Source organism: Homalodisca vitripennis, chromosome 5 (genome assembly GCF_021130785.1).
Source record: "Homalodisca vitripennis isolate AUS2020 chromosome 5, UT_GWSS_2.1, whole genome shotgun sequence".
Classification (NCBI taxonomy): Eukaryota; Metazoa; Arthropoda; class Insecta; order Hemiptera; family Cicadellidae; genus Homalodisca; species Homalodisca vitripennis.
The window spans coordinates 130,468,843-130,485,474 of record NC_060211.1 but is presented as its reverse complement, the minus strand read 5'-3'; the positions used below and the strand labels follow the sequence as shown (position 1 = coordinate 130,485,474).

Genomic DNA, 16,632 nt, shown 5'->3' with positions numbered 1-16,632 from the left:
AATGATGTTTGGCTGTTGGTTGTAAAGTTGTTAACGACTGATTACTACTTGGCTGCGGATGGTAGCCTGAACTCGACTCTGATAACGTCGAGTCTCTCCTCATTCTCACCTAAATTTTTAACTACATTTTATTACAACTACTTTCAGTTGCTTCGCTGTAGTGTCAGCATATCTTACTGCTTGCTTAGATATTTATGGTTTCCCTTTCTTTCTTTTCTTCAAAATTTATATTTCATTTTGTGTGACTTGATGTGAGAGTTGAACTATATGGATATATTATGTTTCAAAAATTGTCTATTCTATTAACATTATTTTAAATAAGAGCTCGCCCTCACGCACAGACCTCGGCCCATGTGGTGGTATTTTCAGTATTGTATTTTTGGAATTGTAATTATTGTATTATATTGAAAATAAAGAGTAATTTGATTTGTCAACGCTCTGCAAAATGCCATGTACATACCCCATTATCAAAATTGATTTGCGTTTAAGGTTATAAGTTAATTCGTTGTCTTAACAGACAGAAATATGGACATAAATGTAATTTTTGGACCTTCAAGTGATGGCTTCGCAAATGCCTTTCAAATAAAAATAATGAATCCAACTGATTAATAGGATATACGCCTTGAATATAGTGGTAATATATTGATTGTTTGTTGTAATAATGCAGTGACGAATAATGACTATTCTTTAACTCTAAATAATTTAGAGGATTCCAGTACAGGACTGCAGAAGTAATCTCTTTTTATTCTCTGCAGAAGATTTCTCTTACAATATTTCAGGATTAATGAATATTAAACTATTTCTCAATAGCATTTCACAAACAGCTATTGGTTAAGGGGAATGATTTGAGCGTATTAGAGCTAAGATTATGCCAATGAAGAGACTAAATATATGTATTAATCTTATCAATATGGCAATATCAGAAATTTACGTAATGAAATGGACAACCAAGAAATGAGTTTTGAGTATTTTATCTTTTACAAAATTACAGTTTCGCATACCGCTGGTTTGTTAGAACCTTAGTATGAAACTGTGACCTTGATATTTAATATCCTTGTCTCAGATGTTTATACAACTTCATTGTAAAACTTCGCTACATGGCTTTAAGTACGATGTAAACTTTCTAATGTCAAGGGTGAGTAAACAATCGAGCATGAACGTCTTCTACTAGTTATAATTTGTGAATGGTACACAGTAACTATACAAGTTATAAAAAGTCTCTTATTATTCAATATTTTAGACGAAAGACTACGCTGTGGCATATTTTTTCAATGATAGTTCTATTGCGGAAACTGAATGTAGGCTACACACTATATTCTTGTACGTGCAGTTATCTACTCTGTTAAGTTCCTGCCACAAAAGTTGGTTGACAGAATTTCTGACCACATCATGATATTTCAGGCTGACGACGTCCAGTTCTTCAGATACAGGCCCGTCAACAAGACCGTGGTGTCAGTTCGCCTGGCCCAGTCTCTGGAAGATTTGGTTGACTCGCCTAACCCCCGCAACGTACTGAAGCTGAGATTGGTCTGTGACTACGATGACGGCGATGACACGGTGAGTTAAATCTTCTACGTGCATAAGAAAGATAGAATTATACTCATTATCCTAAGTTCATGTATTATCTACAGCTCTTTTTGAACGATTCACGACGAGAAAGGATTTAACGTTTGTTGGGAAAGATCCAAAACCAGTTTTTTGTACCTGGTAAATTATTGAAATTTGTACTAAAATTAATTATTTATGCACGAGAAAAGTATCAAACGTTGTTAAATAACTTTTAACATTCTTATGATGGCGCATAAATTCTTCAGTGGGTCTGAACATTTTGAACCTATCTACTATCTAAATTGTTGGCTATTACAAAATAGCCAACAATTTTAATGTTATTTTTACATTTAAAGTTTAAATATACTTTTACTACCTCTCTGAAAATCGAAATTGGCAAGATTTTGTCGATGACCGATGGTCTTAAAGAATTCAATGAATTATAGTTTCTTCAGTAAAGTCGCAGGTGCTTTATTTGTGTTTTCCATAAGAATTTGGATGAGATAAATAGTTGTTACTTTATTAGTTTGTTCTTTATTAATTCTTCTTGTACAATTTATAGTACATCGAAGTATAGGATGTTAAAACATTAAATTTTAAATTTAAGGTATGTTTAGATCTTTATTTAATTTATACCATGTTATTTTATTTCCTAATTACATGTTACTTCAATGTACAATATTTCCAATTACCCATTTGCAACGATTCACATATGATTTTATTTTGGCACTGACTGTGTTGCACTCAAATAGCTCCTATCCTAGTTTCCTTTAGTTCGTATGTATGTTTTACCAAAATGAAGGTGCTATAATAGAAGAAACAGGAAGCAGCAGAGGCCAGGAAGTTCAATGCGAAATAGACAGGCTGGTTTCCGGGCGGGCGTTCTCATCTATTAGGTCCCATCATCCCATCTCAGGGTTTACAGCACACCGACACTAAAGCTATAATCCGAAGGAAAAGCTGTTATAAAATTTAAGATATCGATCTCGATTTCCTCTCACCGAACCCCCTTGGTTTATTACAAAATAGAAGTGCACTCTAGAAAATCACCAGGGTAAGTAAAGCCGAGTTGAAATCACTTGAGAAAATAAGGGTCTTCGATAAAACAATGTGATTGAGGAAATAAATCAGAATCGCAGTTAACTAAGCATGTTATGTTCAGGCCACGTAAAATCTTGCCAAACCAATACAGAAAAGTCTATATCGTTAATGTTTTGCTATGAAATGAATCGGTTAACTACTGCATCAACTCAAATTACGAGTGTACTGAAAATAGTAAGACGAGCTGAGAGCCACTTCTCTCCTATTTTTTTCAAGTATTCAAATCATCACAGGAAGTTTCCAAACCGTCCACAAAAGCAATTTCCTCTGCACAACCTCTATTGCTACATCACTGTTACCTCGGACCCTATTCTATAAAACGGTGGCAACAAACAGTAGATGCGTTCAGACGGAGGGTATATTAGTACGAGAATCCTGGAAATGAGGTATTGGATGGGTATATGTTAGCATGGATACATGAGTAATTTAAAGTTGAAACTTGTAAAATTAGTGTTTAATTATACAAAAGCATTACCATTTGCACTCCTCTAGAACATGAAATATAGAGCGTTCTGTGCCGATGGATAAAAACCACCCCCAGTTGAATAAAAACTGTTGGATTTTAATTTAAAGATTTGTTCTCCTTTAATAGTCTTTTATAATTTTTGTACATAAATAGATACCTTTACAATAGGTACAATTTACTAGTGCATTTCGAATAATAATATTAATTTTGAAGGAAACAGGATTTTTTCCGGACATTTGCCATCGTTCAGTGAAACAAGAAAACAGTAACACTACGTTTCGAGATCTGCAATCTGATCTCTTCTTCAGGTAAAGAACTAACCTAGTTTGTAATTATGTATTAGGTTAGTTCTTTACCTGAAGAAGAGATCAGATTGCAGATCTCGAAACGTAGTGTTACTGTTTTTCTTGTTTCACTGAACGATGGCAAATGTCCGGAAAAATCCTGTTTCCTTCACAATCCTTCCATCGTACATAAATAGATACCTTTACAATAGGTACAATTTACTAGTGCATTTCGAATCATAATATTAATTTTATTATGATATTCAAACCTCTATAATATATAAAACTTAAAAATGATTGGGCGGAATCTCAATTATCTTGACATAAAGTTTTGCACTTAATGTTATCCTTATATATAGAGGGAGAAAAGAATTGCTTGTGTGCAAACTCTTTTTTTAGGATTCTATATTACGAAAACATTTTTTTGAAATACAATTTTGAATAGTGAGGGATGTGTTTGTGCGAGTACGTGAGTTTGCCGAGCATATTACAACTTAACTATTGATCTAAGTTTTCTCAAATCTGCATGGAAAATTTACCGCAAGATATAATTAAACTCCTTTTAAAATTAATTGTTATTAGGTAATTTAATAAGAACTGTTGAAGAGTAGTTGTTAATAATAGCATAAACAAAAATTTACTGAAGCTTATTGTTCTAAATCCTATACTTTAGGTTAAATAAATATTATTTAGATCATTGAATATTAATTTTGTGAATTAAAATTGAAATAGGTACCTTATAACCAAAGTTTGTAGGAATTTAGCATATATTTCAAAATTATAAATATCTTCTATGCAGAGAACCTTTCAGACTTTAAGAATACAGGTACCCAAAATATTTAAGCTTTGCAAATCAAATAAATAATATGTTAAAAGAGGCGTTTAATAAATAACTTTAATATAACTTTCTGAAAAAGCTTGTTTCAATGTTGATACAATTTGTAGCAATAATAACCTGTGATTGCAATTTGAATATTCAACTATGATTTCAAAATTTATTGCGTGTAGAAATGTAATTGAAAATATGATAGTCAAAATAAAGCTTCTGTCCTACCTGTCTACGTTGTGCTATAACCCGTCAGATAATGTGGGAATGACGAAATTGAAAGAAAGATTGGGCCAAAATATGGTTCTATCATTTTTTTTTATTATTAGAAAACTTTAGCAATTGAAAGGTTTCTTTGACATTAAAGTAAAAAAAACTATACGTACCGTTAAACCATTTTTACGATTTTTCTTGCATCTCACATGCAATTGGTTAAATTTTAATAATAGACTATTACAGTTGTAACACATTGTTACAGATAATGTCGTACCTCTCAGTCACAGTGTATGTAGAGGACGTCAACGATCATGATCCTCAGTTCATCAACAACCCGTACAAAGTCAGCGTCGACGAGCTCACCCCAACAGGTAAAACTCTTTATTTTTATTGTTAATACTGAATAATAATATGTGTTTTCGATTAAATCATCCAAAAATTATATATATATATATATATATATATATATATATATATATATATTAACGTCTGCATGATACCCTTTGTTCCGGTACTATGTAAAACCTTCTATATTTATATTTTTTCCCCGTTTCTTTGTTTTTTGTAAATACGTAAATATTGCACTTTTTGGTATAGTCTATATCAAATAATGTATTTTGAGTGTACTTATTAAAAAAATGGACATGCACGTCTTAATCTTTGATATGATTTCCATACTTTCATTGAACATACTTTCAAATATTACCAAAACTTTAAAATATTTAAAGTACATGCAAAGTAGTAATACATATTTTGTGTGTTTACGTTTTTTTATGCGTTAATTAAAGGGTCACCAGTGGTCTGATGCTTGTATACTGCTCAGTAGACTCTCATAGTTTAATATACATATTATAGGTCAGATGAATAAAAACATAATAAACTGTAATCATTAAACACTGCAACCTTTGAACTACAAAATATCATCCTGCATTTTTATACTTTGACACATGTTAAATATAGATTAATATCACATTTTCAATTTTAACTTGTCTGGCAGTGTTTTAGTCACATCTATCCAACTTAAGGCTGTTATCACATGCCGAGAACTAAATTCCGTTCAAAATCAAATAATAGAGCCGAAGTCTTGTTATAGTGTTTTGTCATTTACCATTATTCAATAAAGTAAGTAAAATATATTTAGATATCCTTAACATCTGGTAGTTACCGGAATTAGTGTGAAAAGCTTCTGGTAGTTACCAGTTTCTAGGAACTCACAACGTGTAGGATCTCCCGGCCCCTAGCAGGTTCCGGGCATTTGGAGGCTCGGTAGTTGGTAGTTACTAGCCTTCAGGCACTGAGTTTCTAGTGGGTTTTGAGAGCTGTTCTAATTTTTGCTTCTAATTTCTGTGTTATCATTTATTCCAGAGAACGTTTATACCAACTGTGGTAACAATCTACACGGTCAAAGAGTGATTACACTAAAATTGTACACATAATTGCTTTAGATCCTAGTGTAAAGCCTTGTCATAAAGGACGCGGAAATCTATTCTTGGTTAACATTCGACATATACAATAGTTATGCCTATGCCCATTTTGACTAAAATACATCCAACTAAAGACATCTAGTCTAATAGTTTATAACATGCTTTTAACCCCTGACACTGTCCTATTGTCTCAAAAGAACAGTGAAACCCTATCCAGGGTTAACATTTGTTATTTAGTAAGCACTTCCAATTTTTACGTTCAATTTCAAGGCAAGGTATATAGTAGCTGTGCAAACAAATTTTACGACCATGAGGATTCATCCTATTTGGTCCGAGTGGCCAAACAAGGAACTTGACCCTGCCATTCACTTGTAAAATTTACCTACCAAATTTTATAAATATGCGTCAAACATTGCTACCTGATCGTGATAATACATGGGTACATGGATGGAAGGTTTTTACATTGTACACAGTGCAAAAGGTAGATTAGAAATCTTCCAAAAACAACCAACGCGACCTTGGGAAGGACCCGTAATCAGTGGAATCCTGTAGAAGGGGAACGCTGTCGTTCAACAGTAATCTGTTAGCGGACAGTTTTTGTTTGGCCTGGGAAAGCGACAGTAATGTTGACTGACATCATACTCTCAGTCACTTTCCCCGCTCCCCACAGCGCTACAATCCTGCTACAGTTGTGTGGTTTCTGGGAACACAATCATGTAATACACGGCTCTAATTATAGCAGACCCGGTAGAGTGGCGTGCCACACTGTAATCCAGATGTGTGGAGAGATGCTATTTGAGAAATTTCAGGTGGTCAGGTTTGACTATGGTCTTTTCACTGGGTACTTCCCCGTGTGGTAGAGAATTCTCGGCTTAAGTATTGTGTGGTAAACCGTAAGTCAATAGATCTCCCTAATAGTACTTTATTTTCCTTTAACGCCAGCAGTTTATTGCCATTAAAATACATATAGTGATATCTATATAATTCTATACTATTCTATGTAGAATATTAATATCTTGGAAACACACAAGTATGTAAAAATATTTTATCAAGAGAATCATCATTTACGTGATGAACGAACTGCAGAAATGACATTTCATCATACAACATCTACTGATTTCAGTCTGTTGATGTCCTGCATTCAAAATCAAACCCTTCATCATCTCGCTAGAGCCTTGGCATTAGAAACTATTTTAACATGCAAATTTTAGTTTAAACAAAACATTTAAAGAAATAAAAATAAACTTGGACAAATAACTGAACATTCATGATCGTGGTCGTTGCATGCTTTTGTCAATTACAATCATATGTGGAGTGGCAATTCTGGTTCTTTTTATTAAGGAAAGAATTAAATAATTTAATGCTTATTTCATGTGATATTTATAGAAAAATATATTGAAATAAGGTACAGAGATGTTTATTAGTATTCAAAATAAGTAGTGTGAAGAAATGTGGGTATGATAAAAGTCATTTTTTAATGAACAAGTGACCTAAAATAAAAATTTTAAAGTTTAGAGATGCAATGAAATGTGTACTAAAACATTTTCTCATTGCTGTAATATTTCTGCAGTTTTAAAGTATTTCTTAGTTATAGAATCATTGATTTTATAACGATTAGCAGACGATACATGAGAAGATATAAGAAAACACACGATACAGATCTGCTATGCACGGTTAGGTCTTATTCAGAGAAAAATCAGAATGAACTAAACTGAGATAGACTGGTAATTTTCTTTATTTCTAAACATATTACAGTTTAAATTAAAACTAACTATAACACACAAAGGCAGTCTAATTCTTTATTAGTAATCTTACTCGTAAATGTATCCAGAACGATTTGCACCACATGTCTGAAGCTTAAACGTACGTCCTTTTAGTTACAGTTTAGGGAAGTAGCAAAATAATGCTCTACTCAAGTTTCGATGAAGGTATACTATGGCTTCATCTACCCCCAATTTATCTACGGCTTAGTATTGTGTGGAGCCATTACAAATAGCAAATTTCCAGAGTGTTCAAATAACAAAAACAAGCAATTCTCACTAAGCAAATTTGACATTCAGAGTACCGTACAAGGAAATTTAAAAAAGACAACAACTATTGACTCTTTGGAGTCTCGATATCTTAGACACAACATTATTTTGTATGTCTGTATGTCTAATTGCACCATGACAAGTGGTTGAGACATACATATATAAGGCAAGAGGCAGAAAAATTTGGCGAACCGGTAGACACAGAACGGTAATTAGGGAACACATGTCTTCACAGGCGGAAATACGTTTAATCAACAAGTTGCCAGAATCAGTCATAAATTTCCTAACACACAAGAGAATTTTCCGAGAATTTTACAGTGCTGACGAGTTTATGGAATAAGAATGTATAACCGCACAGTTAAAATAACGACATCCGGCGCTGGAAGTGGGAAAATTGACATGAATAAATGTTGTATGAGTTGGATTGATGTATTTTTTTTAAGTCTTGATGTGGTGTATATGTGTTTTTTAATTTTAAACTGTGATTTTGGCAATTGATGTACATTTTGTAACTTTCTCGAAAAAAAAACAACTTTATTTTGTATCCTTTAAACCACTGAAGAAGAATATTTGATTTATTAAAGGCACTTTTGTAAGGAACTTGAAACGTTTATTAAAAATGTTATGTTGAATATTCAGATATGATGCTTTGTTTACTTTAATCTTCTTTGATTTTTTATATCAATTAACGTCTTTGGTAAAATATTTTATTATATAAAACCTTGTAAATTCCTCTAAATTTATGAAAAAACAAATACTGATTATCGTAGAGTGGGTGGGTAAAATACTATTTAGAAAAATGGTCAAACAAAATATAAAAATTTGACCTTAAATCTCTACGTTACTACTATTTTATATGTGGATTCTACGTATAAACAACCGTAAACCCATTCACCAACTAATTTATTTTCTCGAGTCATTTAAAGTGTGAAGAAGGTTAATTTAGTTTCTTTATTAAATCTGGAAACTCGGACACACCCGCTCATCTGATGAGAGACTTAACCACTTAATAACCGTATTAAACGTGATGAGCTACTGGACTCCACTACCGGTGGCGTGAGAAGTCTCCTCTGACCAGAAGCTTTTACAAGTAGGGAGTTAATCAAACCTAATCTCCGAGGAAGATATTTCATCCGTTAGGTAGAGGAAGTCATTAAACAACCAAGTACCATGAAATATTACTATGCTGAGATGGTGGTAATACGCGATGTTTTAAGAAGATAAATAAGTAGTTCTTGAAGTGTGTGAAGTAGAGATTATCCCAAATGAAGATATATATCAAATCTCAAATACTTGAAAATATTCGCACCTTATTATTGCCAAGTCTGGATTGAAAAACTTAATTTTGCAGTCAAAATTTGTAAAATCCTACTCAATAATTGGCGATACATAATATTTTTATAATATACATTAAAATATTACATACAAATGCGTAAAGTATTTATTTGGTTATATTTAAATCATTTTTGCCTTATTGTCCTTAAAATTAGCAATATTTTCCTGTCTCAACAATAAATGTTTTTAAGAACAAGATTTTAGTTCTGCAAAATGTGAACTAACTAAAAAACATGAATTTTCACCGGTTTAAGAGTGGTAAAACGAAAACAAATTGTTAAAAAACTTTAGTTTTGGACTGTTACGGTTTGTTAGAAACTGTTATTGTGCACCAATAAAAGAAATTTGGTGCTATTATTTTTCTCCAATGTTTAAAAATGTTAGCTTTCAAAAACAAAAATATGTTTAGTTAAAAAAACAAAATTTTTCTCAATTTACAGCGTTTTATAATCACAGTTATGTTAAATATTTAGTTAGAGATGTAGCCTCAAAAAGTGTTTTATAATAATTAACATAATATAAATAAACTTTTAACACTTTTTCACTTTTTATTTTTATTACACTATGTACATTTCGGAATCATTGATTCCATCTTCAGGTACGAATGAGGTTAAGTTAATTATAAAATAAATAATTAAAATCAATTTGTCATGTGTTTTTTACTACCTTGGTGGCTAAATTTGTTGTATTTAATTTTATGTGAGATCATTGTATATTGTTTAAGAGTCTATCGAATAATAAATTTTTTGTTAGAAAGTCTTTGTCATTTAATAATATATTATGATTAATTTTGGCACTTTTGTAAATTTCAAAATGTTCTAAAGTGGATAATAAGCAACTTTTTTTGCTTGTGTGTAAAATGTCAAGATTGTTTTCGATGTTAGTGTATAAATAAGTGTATAACAAACACATAAAAGCATTGAAAACATCATCAAATTCAAAATATGCAGACCATTTAAATAACACCGGCCATACATACACTACCTACATTCGTACCTGAAGATGGAATAATCAATGATTCCGAAATGTACATAGTGTAATAAAAATAAAAAGTTAAAAAGTGTTAAAAGTTTATTTATATTATGTTAATTAAATATTTAGGTTTGAACATAATATTATTTTAGTATTTTAAAGTTATTTAGTAAGTTAAAAAAATTAATGTTCATATTTTGTCATCATGTTTATTAAAACGTACCACTATAGTTCAATTAACACGTATATCTTTTTATAAAAACAATTGTATACACACAGATTATTAAACCTAAATGAAATTCATCCATATCTCCATGTCCATCAAAGGAAATTACGTCGGTATAAAAAGTAAACACATAAGTACACTCAGGCTTTAATGCACAACATAGTTCATTCATTTTATGTAACAATAGATTAAAAATAAGTAGAAAATTTTGAAACTATACCCAGTAATAACAAAAGATTTTACATCGTATCAGGCCAACTTTGTAAAATAGTTAAATATCAAACACATATAACTAAACCTGAGATTGGTAACAATTACACAAGGTACCTTATTGCACTAATGTAATGAAGACACTTAAATAAGACGTAATAATTCTTTTCGTCATTGTTAATTAAACCACTACATAGTTTTCATTTAAGAAGTGTGTTTTTAAAGGACTATTATAAACAATGAACCTGAGAATTTTCGGTTTTAGTGTAAAATTAGCACTATTAACAAACATTTACAAACTTAAATGACTTCATCAAAAATTTTTTCATACTTCGTCATAAAATTATATTTTTATTACATATTACTTTTCACAATTTCCTAATCTAGCCTCACTACCACTTGAAGCTTTCTAAAACTTTTAAATATATTGTAATGAAACTAATTATTTACTCAATTAGTGTCCACATATATTTTCGAACCAGAAATGAGAGAAGAAGTTTGAGTTAGAGGAACAAATGAATACAGAACTTAAACAGTAAGAGGAGTTAAAAAGAATAATAAATTAAATAGTGGAACAATTTAAATATAAGCAAAGTGGCTTGTATTTGGTTTGGGTGGTACGAAGAAAGTATAACATGACATCAGCGAGGCTAAAGTCTTTATCAATAGTAAAATATATAACTGGGACTTTATCTTGTTTTTCTAAAGACTTAATAAAAAATCCTTGTACTTTATACTTTACCACACAATTTTATTTTTAGTTCCTTTATTTGTACTTAAGGTGTCTCTTGAATATACGTATTATAATAAAACTAATTATTTTTTCCGGCATTTTCGGTGAAATATATTGGAACCGGAAGTGATGGATTTAATTAAGAGGAAAACTATTCTAGAATAAGAACTGGAGGTACATTAATGACAGTAAACCTATGTTAAACATTTAGTAGAAATACATAAAGATGTGTAAGCGAAGGTATGAAAAGGAACATGATGTAAGAAGACCCATTGATGATAGTATACGATTGATTTTATGAAATTCGTAATGTTGACCACAGAATTTGATGTGAAAATAGTATAAAATATTACTACATTGTAAAAGTACTGGGGGAAGCAGCGCGGAGCATTGTATAGAGGAGGGAATCAACAATCATTGCTAAACGAGTGACATCATGCGTGAACGCCGGGCTTTTGTTCAGGAGAAGAGTACTTCCTTGCATCATAGGAAAGGGGATAAAGTGACTCAAGAGCGAGGCTAGAGTCCTTGTTGGACTGTAGAGTAGATGGTGACCAGACTCATTTTACCACTCTTTTTTACTTGCAATGCCTTCTTAATAGTGCTTTTATTGCTTAACATTTAACATTTTTATTTTACTCATATTTACTCACAATGTGAATGAACTGCCGACATAATTGTAGGCTAATATACATTTGCGGTGAACAATAGTGCTCAAGAACGTTTCAAATCTAGGTTGGAGGAAATATGAAATAGCCTATTGCAGAATGGTGGCCGCGAGCCCCACCCAGTGAAAGCTACAGGATAAAATGTTTCTCTCATTAACGCTGTCGGATGGGAGGAAATAGGCTTTCGTGAATTATTTATTTAAATTTCCTAATAAACTGATAGGAAAATTCCTCCACTTCCAAGACGCATTCAGTGGAGGTACAGAGCACACTACACATACTGCTGCGAGGTAGGCGATTTAATAAGCAAACGAGTGATGAATACTTCAGTTTATGCGTTTAGTTATGTTACGTTTATGCAAGTGAAAACGGATGAATAAATTATTGAAATATCCGTTAGCCATCGGACAGGTTTACTTACTTGATAGTGTAGTGAGAATCGCTTGCTATTACATTGAGCAACCTATAATAACTTTAATAATGTGTGTGTGTGTGTGTGTGTAATGTGTAATAATGTGTACTTTAATAAATAAAGTATCGGTTTACGATCGTCTACGTTATTGGAATCACCCCGCTTCGCGATCAGTTAACTTAATTTTTGAATTCTTTTAACTTCGCCGGGAACCCCATCTTCAGTAAACACATGTTACACAGAACACGGTTCTCAAATTTAACACAATTTTGTTGCGGTATAAAAGGAACAGTTGAGAAGTATGTAACAGTTCAACCTTGTATGTAATATGTACAAGACACGAGCTGCATAAACATAAGAACGAAGATAGAATCGATTAATACATTGCTATTATTACAGAACTAGCTTAATTACGGATGATGTATGTACATCGTTTACGTATCATCATGTATGGAATCTTCAGAATTAGTCACAGCTATAGATTATTATTACTTTATTTAATATTTGTCATACGTAATAGATAGGGCGATAGGTCTTAATAATATAACCTAGGTTAGGCCTTGTGTAAATACGACTGCTTCTCCTTTGCGTACTTAAAAAGCTATTTTAAAACTAATTTATACAAACGTACAGGATTTTGAAGAAAATGTATAGGCTGTACGTTAAAAACACCATACTCGGTAAAAATGCATTAAAATCCAAGTTATCATAATGGCAAATTGTGTATAACTCAGATACGTACAATATTCATGGGATCTACATCAAAGGAAACATTATTCAGGTTTCTAAAACATTTTCTAAAAGTACTGAGTTTCTGTAATAATTGAAACTGCAGGACACATCTGTCCGATTTATAGTGCAATTTTAACTTCATTTTCTCCCTTTTCTTTTAATTTTTAAATAATTGCGTTCGTAATTCCTATCCCTGCAAGCACCCCATCTGCCCGCACGTTGTTGGTGGTTCGTAAGTCACTTTTAAACCTTTGGTCACTGGGTTAAGGGTCACATAGAGGGCTTTTTAGTCCTAACTTCGCCTAATGGAATAAGACATCCTTTACCTATTTTCTGTTGTATGAGGCCTGATAGACAGTTTTTATTTTAATTGTCACAATCTTAGATAAAGGGATTGAATAAATATCTATTCAAACTAATAATTTCATTACTGAATTGCCAACGAAATAAAAATATTCAAAAGTTGTTAGGTTAATAGTAAAAATATTAATACAGTAAAAACAAATGAATAACATTAACCCTTTCACTACTACTGGGACACATATGTCCCAGACAAAACAGAAAAAAATATAAATGATAATTTGTATGAAAATAAAGGTAAATTTAAGTGTTTTTATGTAAGTGGGGTATTTAGTTTTTGTTAGGTTGGCAACCAGCTGCTCCACAGCTTCAACTTTGCTAGCAACAGCTTTTTTATACTGGCCATATTGTTGCAAAAACGTGTGTTGTTTGAGGTTATGGTCATGTAATGTTAGTAAATAATTGTCTACTATGTTTAAACCTGTTATTTAGTTCATTAGTGAGTTAGACTTGGTGTTCGCGTTGGTCATATAAGTAGTTTTTATATTTGGTATAAGTTTTTACCAATTTTTCAGTGAACTAAATTTGTAATTGTTTCACGGGACAACATATGTCCCAATGGTAGAGGACAGTGGGACAAATATATCCCATTGGTATAGGAATTAATATGGTTGACAATTTAGGCTCAAGTGAAATTGACAAGGAACTGAATGAGTTTCCTTCTGAAATCAGCGAACTATTTTACGATAGTGACAATGATCCGGAATATATTCCGACAGACAATTCTGATAGTGAGCAGGATGAACCCTTTTCTGATCATGAGTTGGAGGATGCAATCTCTGAGTTACCAGCAGCATCATCAGTCCTTCCTGCTGCATCAGTAACATGTAATAATGTAACTTCTGAAAATGAAATGAAGAAAATGTTGCACTATCGTTTGATCGGTTTTTTACTTCTGTAAAACATACTAAATACCATCAGCCACCCATGTGTTGCTACCTGTATTAGTAATAGAAAAAACATGCCACACTTTGATAAAAAGCTGGAAAAGGGAGAGTTCGAATTTTGGGGAATGATCTTGGTGTCCTTGCTGCTAGGTGGAAGGATTCAAAAGAATTTGTGGTCCTCAGCAATTTCCACAAGGATTCTGTTACAAATGTTCAGCGAATGCAAAAAAAAATGGCGAGAAAAAACTAGTCCCATGTCCTGAATCAACTGCTTTCTATAACGAAATCATGGGCGGTGTAGATCTTTCCGATCAGAAAGTTAGTATCTATGATTTTGACAGAAAATCTAAGAAGTGGTGAAAGAAGGTATTTTATAAGCTCTTGCTAACTTCTGTTGTAAATGCTTGGATTTTATATGAAGAGATTCAACATAAAAAAACCTCTTTACTGTCATTTGTTGTTCCACTAGCTGTTGTGTGAAGGACGGAAAAAACATTAGTGAAAAGAAGAATGAGCTGTGGGAGACCATCAAAAAGGGCAAAATATATGGTAAATGTTGGCTCACATTTACCAGTTGAAGGGACCACCAGAAGGAGGTGCAAAAGTTGCTCTGAAAATAAAGTCGAAAAGAGAAGAAAAAACCATGTGTGTGGAATGTAATATACCTCTTTGTAAGGACTGTTTTTCAAAGTATCATTTATAAATTGTAAACTAAACAGAAAACAAATCTTAATTTTGTAATATTAACAATGTTTTGCACAAAACAATAATAAACTTATATTTTGCAAAACAGAGATTATTATTTACTTATACCATTGGGACAAATATGTCCCATTATTAAATACCACTGGGACATATGTGTCCCATTAAAAAAAAGATAAAAAAATAGTAAATATTAAAATAAAAAATTTAAAAAAATTACATGTTATAATTTAATAAAAGGAACAAGATTATAAAAAAATTTAAAAAAATAAAAATTGGTAGTGAAAGGGTTAATATAATATTTTATTTTAATTTTTGCACGTTTTAGAGAATTACATTGTTTCAATAATAAATTATTACAAAAAGGGAAACGTGCATATAATTAAAATGTAAATAGCTTTTGCTGCCATTATAATTTAAACAATAATGTATTGAACTTTCATTCCTGTCTTTCATCAATAATTTCAAACTGATTTTTATTTTCATTAGTTTTTATTTTTTTCCATAAACTAATTCAATACTATTTAAAGTGTGCTGACCCTAGAACTATTGAGATTACAGCACATCTATCTCTTTTCTAACACCATAAAAGTGTGATATTTTAGCACCAAAAATTTACTCCGAGATAACCAACCAGATTTGTAATAATTCTTAAAATGACCTCGTTTCCTTAAAAATTATGAATATTTTCAAACTTGTGTACTAAAAATAAAATAACGTGTAAGTTAAGGAGAGTGTAATTAAAGTAGAATATACAGGATATATAATTATCTAAAATTCAATTATTGATCTAACTTTCCAACGAATACGATTTTAACTGCACTCTCAAACACGTGTTTAGTTCTGAAAACCACAAAGACTAACTGGAGCAATCACACTTGTCTAGAATTAACAGGTGACCATCTAAAGATATTTTCCTAAAACAGTTTGGAAACAAGGATTACTCATTAGCAATTTCCTTAGGGAGATCAATCACAGATAAATCCTCAAAATCTAGTCTAATGAAGAACTCACTATACATTTGGTATGTCCACAGGTATCACGATATTCCGAGGAATCCACGCAGTGGACGGTGACAAGCCCAACACGCCCAACTCAGAGCTGCAGTACGCCATCGTGGCTGGCAACGAGAAGGGCAAGTTCACTCTGGAGAACTCTCCCAGAGCAGCTCTCGTGCTGAGGAAGCCGCTCGATTTTGATACCGGTGACACCTCATTCAACCTCACCATAATGGCAGCGGTGAGTTTGCATTTTATATTATTAATATCATTGCTATTTTAACTATAAACCACTAAACTATAATTGAAGTTTCACCGGGATTTGAAGTAGTGACCTCTTCTACCAAATGTTTACCCGATCTTGTGAGATTTCTTATACTCATTGTTTCTATCTGGACCTTCATTTAGAATCTTCAGACAATCTTTGCTATAAAGTATTCAAGATTGTTTGTATCATGACTGAAATTCCAAAAGGCAATTCCGTTTTACTTCGTTCGTTGCC

General features: G+C 32.0%; 1 protein-coding gene across 2 annotated transcripts in view; it reads left to right on the top strand.

The window, feature by feature from the left end:
* The window catches only part of LOC124362886 (cadherin-89D), a 157,791-nt gene that overhangs the window by 75,899 nt on the left and 65,260 nt on the right, over positions 1 to 16,632 (top strand). For both annotated transcript variants that reach the window (XM_046817760.1, XM_046817759.1), the window contains exons 4-6: positions 1,402 to 1,557; positions 4,704 to 4,812; positions 16,169 to 16,371. In XM_046817760.1, the coding sequence (XP_046673716.1) occupies positions 1,402 to 1,557; positions 4,704 to 4,812; positions 16,169 to 16,371 (468 nt within the window). The remainder of the gene's footprint in view (positions 1 to 1,401; positions 1,558 to 4,703; positions 4,813 to 16,168; positions 16,372 to 16,632) is intronic.